The sequence below is a fragment of the Medicago sativa genome, chromosome 7 (genome assembly GCF_051527215.1).
Source record: "Medicago sativa cultivar Bolivia chromosome 7, Bolivia_mono, whole genome shotgun sequence".
Lineage (NCBI taxonomy): Eukaryota > Viridiplantae > Streptophyta > Magnoliopsida > Fabales > Fabaceae > Medicago > Medicago sativa.
Genome location: NC_140755.1, coordinates 24137690 through 24146141, shown reverse-complemented (window position 1 = coordinate 24146141; position 8452 = coordinate 24137690). Strand labels below are relative to the sequence as shown.

Genomic DNA, 8452 nt, shown 5'->3' with positions numbered 1-8452 from the left:
GTGAAAATATAGCCTCTAAATAAAGAGAAGGCTCCCCTTCCAAATGCCATGCAAAGTAACAAGTGAGCGAGAAAAGGATGCATATTGCTCATAATCATGCATAAATGCACACAGAAACAGAACCAAGAGGCAACAAAGTCCCCAAATCAACAGATGAAACTAAACAAATGAACCAACAACATGATGAGTTTCACCACTGTACACAAACAGAAAATATAATAGACTTATTAGTGAACCATACAAAAATTTAAAACACTTGTATAATTTAAAGCAATGTGAATGAAATGATAAAATGAGCTTGTATTATATATATGCAGTCATAAAGAAAAGTTTATGTACAAAGGCTGACTCAACCGATTAACAAATCCGTACTAACTAACTAACTCGAGATATAACTAACAATTAACTAACTTGGCTCGAAGTGAACAAATCTTATCTGATAGACTGATATATCACTTACCTAATTGAAGTTTATATATGGACAAGTAGCTATGATGTAGTGAAATCCACTAGTTGAATCCATCAACCGAAGAGCGCATGAAGAGAGTTAATCGCTGCTGGATCATGACGAGATTGCAAGATAAAGGTTTTGTTTCCAAACAATTCCTTCCCTCTTTAGTTTTCTTGTGATTTCTGGTTCAATCACAGTCGATTTGGTTCAATCACATCTGAAATTTTCTTCAATTTTGCTTTAAACAATAATGCGGCATTTAGATTAGTTTATAATCAAACTTGTTTAGATTAAGGATTCCATATGGAGATTTCAAAGTAATTTGGACAAGGGCTTCATTTTTGGATTTCAATATCCTGTTTCTATTTTGAACAATGTCTGTATAAATTTCAGTCACCTAATCTGAAGTATCTTTACTTATTTGATTAAAAAAAAGTTTTCAGTGTATTTCATGCTTAATCTCAAATCTACTGGCACTTTGAAACAAATATATAAGATTAAAAATAACAAGCCGAAATTGCATATTTTATCAAAATACATGATCCAATAAACAAAACAAACCCAGACGAAGGAGTAAATATTAATCTAACAACTAATTGCTAACATTTGTCATTCGGAAAATTAAAGAAAAAGAAAAAAAAGCTCCACATGAAGAATCTGAAGTTCATAACACAAATGAAATAACTAAAAATTGATCAATGGGAATCATTCAGAATCACTTCTCAGAGGAATCTGTATTGATCCTTTTCAAAGCTGATTCACATGTGCTCTCAAGCTCCCTCAGAAAGTCGACAAACACAAATGTCTCGTACTGCTGCTTGTCATCAATAAAATTTTCTCCCTTTATAATTGCAGAATTGATTTCCACTTTCTCAACAGGGGTGAGCTTTGAAGTAACACTATCATCCTTCATTACTTTCCTCATTCTATAAATGTAATCATCCAAAGCACTCACTGCTCTAACCTTCTCAATAAACTTCATGTCTTCAGACTTGAAGTACTCGGCTTTTTTAATTTTTTTCTTAATTTCTTCCCTTGATAGTCTTCCATCTTCATTCGTAATTGTAATTTCTTTCTTATTACCACTTGTTTCTTCCTCTGCGGAGACGTTTAATATACCATCAGCATCTATATCAAAGCATACCTGGATTTTATGTCCACGGGGTGCACGACGAACTTTGAGATCAAACAAACCAAGCAAATTGTTCTCACTTACAACCATTCTCTCACCCTCATAAACATCAATTTTGACAGCGGATTGGTCATCTGCAAGTGTGCAGAATGTTCGTTTCCTCTTTATTGGAAAAGAAGTGTTCTTAGGAATCATTACATCCATGATATCTATATCTACTGACGTGCCAAGAGACAGTGGAGTAACATCTTGCAGCACCAAATTAGGAACATTCTTAATGCCATCACAAAGCAAAGCAGCCTGAACAGCTGCACCATAAGCAACAGCTTCATCCGGGTTGATGCTGCTGCAAAGATCCTTCCCCTCAAAAAAGTCCTGCAATAGCTGCTGCACTTTGGGAATCCTAGAAGAACCACCAACAAGTACAACATCATCTACACTGCTCTTGTCCATCTTGGCATCAGTAAGACAACTCTTGACAATCGCCAAACAATTTTCAAAAAGATCCATATTGAGTTGCTCAAACTTGGCCCGACTTAATAACATATTGAAGTCAATTCCGTCGTGTATAGCATCTATGTCAATTGTAGTCTCGGTATCAAATGACAGTGTCCTTTTAGCCCTCTCACATGCAGTTCTCAACCTCCTAAGGGCCCTCGGGTTTCCACCAATGTCCACTTTGTTTTTCCTCTTAAACTCCATCACTAAATGGTTCAACATTCTGTTATCAAAGTCTTCTCCTCCTAGGTGAGTATCTCCGGCAGTGGCTATTACATCAAAGCTATCATCTTTGAGTGTGAGAAGAGACACATCAAAAGTGCCACCACCAAGATCAATGATGAACACATTTCGTTTTCCGACGTTATTTACTCTCTTTTGAAGGCCATATGCAAGGGCAGCAGCAGTTGGTTCATTAATTATCCGCATAACATTGAGGCCGGCGATTGCACCAGCATCTTTTGTGGCTTTTCGTTGAGAATCATTGAAATAAGCCGGCACAGTAACAACTGCATTTTCAACAGGGGATTCCAAAAATTTCACTGCAATCTCGCGCATCCTCGTGAGGACCATTGATGAGATTTCCTCAGCGCAAAAGCGTTTTTCCTCGCCCTTATACTTAACAATGATCTCAGGCTTGTTATCAGAACCAGCAACAACCTTAAATGGCCACAACAGAATATCATTTTGAATAACAGAATCGCTATATTTCCTTCCAATCAACCTCTTTGCATCTGCAACAACAAAATTGTTAACAATACCTATAAATTTCTAATGCACAAACTATGCAGTGACAATAAATAACAATAACTACAAATTTCTATAAATATGTTTTTGGTCCTATAAATATACAAACTTTTCGTTTTAGTCCCTCATGAAACGATTAAAAAGTTATGATGAGTATATATGACCTAATTTAAAAACAAGGATCAAAAGTTGTAAAAACTAAGTTATAATCGAAAACTTTTTGAAGCCTAAAAGTTGAAAATAAAAATTATGGCACTAAAACACAAGGTTGAGATATTTATAAAGACCAAAAATATACAATACTGATAAAAAGATAAGTTACCAAAGACAGTGTTGGATGGGTTAGAAGCAGCCTGATTTTTAGCAGCATCACCAATCAACCTTTGGTCATTAGTGAAGGCAACAAAAGAAGGTGTTGTTCTGTTGCCTTGTTCATTGTGAATAATTTCAACTCTATTCTGTTCATCAAGCCACACAGCAACACACGAATACGTTGTTCCAAGGTCTATTCCCACAGCACGTCCTTCGTATTTTTTCGCCATAATCTTTCAAGTAATCAAAATAAGCTGGAGGAAAAAATCAACAACAAAAACTTAGGTTAAGATTAGGAAGTTAATTTCCAAACAGTGGTATCGAAAACTCAAGAGTCTCTACCGTTAAGCAATTGTAGGAGAAGAATATATACTGGAGCGTGAGAGTGTGATTATTTGTTTCATTCAAGGCATATACTCTAGCGATGGAAATAAATATATATAGGTCACGCCAAGAAATAGGGTTTACTTCTTGTTTCAAAAAAAATAAAAATAAATAGGGTTTACTTCTCAACCAAGCGATGGAAATAAATATATATAGGTCACGCCAAGAAATAGGGTTTACTTCTTGTTTCAAAAAAATAAAAAATAAATAGGGTTTACTTCTCAACCAAGCTAGACTTTTACTTTCAACATGCAAACACTTAAAAAAATTATATATTTAACTAAAAGTTGTGGATTATAGACCAATTAAAATAATTTAAATCGTATACCAAATATATACCAAATACAGTATATAAAAAGGAATAAAAAAATTGTTTTTTTTTTGTGGTGGAATAAAAAAATTATTTAGTCCTTCTCTTTCAATTTTATTGTTCACTAGCTTCAATATAGGCACATTTTCACTTTTTTATTGTGTTTAATTGTATGCTTATGTTAGGCAGTATTATTCACGCCGTGTCCCTTAATTTAAGTAAAACATTTGTCCTTTATCTTTTTGCATGTCACTTTTATTTTAATTAAAAAAATAAAAAAAAGTCACGTGTGGCATCCTACTCACTTTTTAGATTTTTTTATTTTTAAATCAAAGCAATACACGTGTGCCATTTTTATTTACTTTTTAAATAAAAAATTGCACATGTGGCATCCTACTCACTTAAGTCAGGTGCCACGTGTGCGTTGACTGTGTCAAAATTGATTCAGAGGGTCAAAAGTGAAAAATGAGGTAAACTTAAGAGGTTGATTTGTTATTGTTTTTTATAGGGGACCAAAATCGCAAGATTGTGAAACATGGGGGTCAAAACTGCAATTAAGTTTTTATTATATTATTCCCAATGTGCCACATCTATCGAGTTCTATTTCTTCCTTACTTTTCTCTTCCTTAACATCCTCTTCAATATCATCATCACTCACTCCAAATTACTCATCATTACTTGTAACATTGTCTTGTTCGTGAGGAATGGTTTGAGCATTGGTTCAAACGTTCATGCTTTATGGTGCACAAGCTAGATGTGTACTCATTTGTCGTATTAGACATGCCAAGTTGTTTATTCTTTAATTATTTCTGCATTTAGCATAAGTGAGAGAGTTCTTGACCCATACTGTAGCTCTTTAACACTTACCATAATTGAGGCATTTATATGCACCCAAGATTGGCTCAAAGGAGCATCTTCATCCTTGATTAAAACTGAAGATTTTGAGAATCTTGAGTTGTTTGCGCAAGGTATGATATAACAAGTTGATACATGTTATTTTTGCATTTAGAAAAGTACCTTACTGAAAAAACGAAATCAACACCGAAGATATTACCGGGTTAAGTCATGACCAGGTCGTTTTCTTTAAGATGTTTCACATCACTACCTGAGTTTGTGCAAGGTAAACTAACAACTGTGTCGCCTCCAGGATAAAGTAGTCCAGTTCACCTGTTCGATTACATACTGCACCGTAAATAATCATTCGAGAAATAACACCCTTAAATATGGTTTGATTGTTCAATTAAACCACTCTATATGGTATGGAGGCCACCCGAAATCGAAGGGACAATATGAGTAGAAGAAAGAAGAAGGACTCGTCAACACAACTCGAAAGAGGGAGAAGAGAGGAAAAGCACATGAAGCATCAAATGTGTTTTTCAGAGTCAAGAATAAGTGAGGCGAGCTCTCCTTTTATAGGGAGAGTTCGTAACAAACCCAAAGTGACTTAATCTTTAAGCATTGACAGATCGATTCGTTCTCACGCGACTGGAGATATCCATAACCTTCCGGATACTCTGTTGGATCAGATCAGATTGTAACAAATTTATTTGTTACGAAAGTGCTTTCGGATAATGATTAAATTAACAAAAAATCAATTTAACATTTTCAAGTGATAAAAAAAATATTTCTTTTTAATCCAAGCCCATCCCCGCCGGCGCTGCCGGCTTCAACATGTGATATATATATATATATATATATATATATATATATATATATATATATATATATATATATATATATATATATATATTTCGTAAGCGCTCACCCATTCGCAAAAAAAGTGAGGTACCCTAAAGGCACACCCTTGGAGGTCACCTGCCTCACTTATATAAACTTCTACCAGAGGGTATGTATATCCGATGTGGGGCATTTTTCAATTCATACCAACACTAGTTCTTTCTAAAGGGGCATGTGTTTATTCTTTCCAACTTCCACTCAAATTCACAAGTGTTCCAACAATACATGAATTATTTAGATTATTACTTACTATACCTGAGCATAATGAAATGTTTTATATCTTTTGTAGACTTTTGTTATATGAAAGACGACCTTAATTATTCAACGTCGTCTACTTCTATTGCACTCGAAGATGATTGAATGGTAATTATTTATGTTTCGTATTTCTTTAAAAAGTTGGACTACACATTTAGGTAATTATGGCCTTCCAAAACCAAACTTGTGAACAAATATTGACTCGTTATTGATCTTCAACTGATAAATACTAATAATCAATTATGGCTACTGACCCTAATCTCAATTGGATAAGAATTAGCCGTAAAATCTGTATGTTCTTTTTGTCACAATTATGCAGTAATCTCCAATTTATTTGCTTGTATTAGCTGATATATAAACTAATATATAAAATAAACTACTTAGTTTTCATGGCGCACAATAGTCTTAAGGTGATGAGACATTTTGACCTTAGTTGTAGTTCTTTTTGTTTTAAATGATTTAGTAATAGTTTGCCTGGTGCTGCATGTAGACTGTGAAAAAACTTGTGTATAATAATGGAGATTGATGATGATTCTTTAGTCATATAGAAAGAGCAAGAGACATAGTTATTACACACTTTGCTATTGATGTGTTTTTTTGCACATGAATTATTGGTGCTGATAAGCGTGTGATATTTTGTGCTTTAATATGTGAAAAATTCAAATTGTAATTGCTTTAGAGGTTTACCCATTCACTTATAATTATAAATTTTTCCTAAAATTGTAATTGCTTTAGAGGCATTGTACAAAACTCATTTTGGTTCAATATATCATCCAAGTGAATGAAATACTTTAATTCTTGATGGTAATGGCTTGGAATTCCTCAAATATAGGAAGGATTATTCGTAAGATTTCAGGTAGTTTGCTGCAAAAAAAATCTTGGAAGAGATACCATAATTAATCGAAATCAATAGTTGATTGAAGGTTATGGGTTTGAAGTTAAGTTTAGAAAGAAGTGGATTTTTTTTTCAACCATGTGAGTGATTTAGAACTATAAAACTAAAACTACAATATCATCCTCTCGATCCACAAAAACCCAGCCCACATAAAAAAATAAAAAACATCACTCGCATACCAAAATCAGGTTGCGAAATAAAACACCACTTTTTGAATTGCAACAAAAGAAGGAAATGTTAAATTGCATATTAAACTCATGGAGGCGAAACTTAAAAATGCAAAAAATAAAAATAAAAAATAGATTCGTTATCTATGAAATTGATGAGAAATTTTAATGGAATATTTGACCTATAAGAGAACTTTGATATGTAAAACATTGAGACTCATTTTTCTCCTTCATATGTTTTTGATGGGTTTGGATTGTAGATGTTGGGGGCAAGATTAAGGTAAAAGAAGTGGTGAGGTGTATTGTGTAGGGTAACCAAGAGGATGAGAAAGAAGGCAGGGATGGTGAATGAATGTTTTTTGGATAAGATTAAAATTGGTATTTTTTATAATTTGTAGGGGTAGATGTATAATTGCAAGGATATGGGGTAAAAATTCCTCCCCACACTAATATCTCGTGTTAACCCATTTAAATTTCCTTTATTTGTTGCGGTGAACTTTTTCTGTAAATAGTTCTCCTTGTTTCCTTCTTTCCCTAAATGCACATCTATTGCAATCTATCTTTCCTATTTAATTTTCTCAACATTCAAGTCAGGAATCTCTTCACTTAATGTAGCAAAACGAGACCCTTGCATTTTTGCCTTTCCATTTTCAAGTTTCATTGATGCCGGACTACCACCACTACCATTATCAAAATCTTCTTTGTCTTTCATTCTTCGTGGCTTGGGCTACTTTTGGACTAGTGTCCAAGTAGGAGCGAGCCTACGCAGGGCAGGGTGTGGCAATAGCCACATCAACCCATACCCAATTGTTTTTTAATTTTTGTTATCAGTTCACTCACTCGATAGCCCAACCCATCACCTTTTCTTTTCTGATTTCTATAAGTATCAGTACGCGTTTCCTTTTCTTCTTCTTTCATAACCTCATGCTCACGTTTTCCTTCTGATTTATCACAACAACACACGAACTCTGCAGCAGCACCACCACCCACCAACCAACCGTGAACCGTCGCTCTCTTATCCTCTCTCAGCCCATCTACTATTGCTCTCGCTCTCACCCTCCTCTCCTCTCTCAGCTCATCTCGTCTCCTCTCCTTTTTCAGGTCAGTTTTGTAATTACTATACTGAAATTGATAGTAGTAGTGAGAGTAATTGAGTCAGGAAATTGAAATTGAAATTGAATCAAGATAGTGAGAGTAATAGTGATAGTAGTACTAAAATTGAACTTGATTTTAGCTTTTAGATTTTGGTTACTGAAATCTATTAAATTTAGTATTATTTATTTTTTTTTTATATTTTTTTTTGCCTCAATGATATTGTCGATCCATGTCCGCCCCAGTGCCCGTCACTTACTCCTTTGCTTTTGTTTCATGCTTCAGATTCTTCATTAGTACCACCATTCCATTACTGATTAGAAATCTTCTCAAAACACCTCTCCTTATAGTGACCAAATTTACTACATGAAGATCATAGAAAATGTAAATCTTCATACTCCACACTATACTATCGATCTTTAATGGTAAAGAATGCTGAAAGCGAGTTTATGAGAACAATCTCAAGGTGGCA

At 34.2% G+C, this 8452-nt stretch overlaps 1 protein-coding gene across 1 annotated transcript; it reads right to left on the bottom strand.

The window, feature by feature from the left end:
* Positions 1–928: 928 nt before the first annotated feature.
* Positions 929–3566, bottom strand: LOC146905044 (heat shock 70 kDa protein 4-like). Its single transcript, XM_085727474.1, has 3 exons — positions 3483–3566; positions 3151–3394; positions 929–2815 (listed from the first exon to the last, which is right to left on the bottom strand). Exons 2-3 carry the CDS (start codon positions 3368–3370, stop codon positions 1167–1169), a joined length of 1869 nt encoding a protein of 622 aa, XP_085583600.1. The 5' UTR covers positions 3371–3394; positions 3483–3566; the 3' UTR covers positions 929–1166.
* Positions 3567–8452: the final 4886 nt, after the last annotated feature.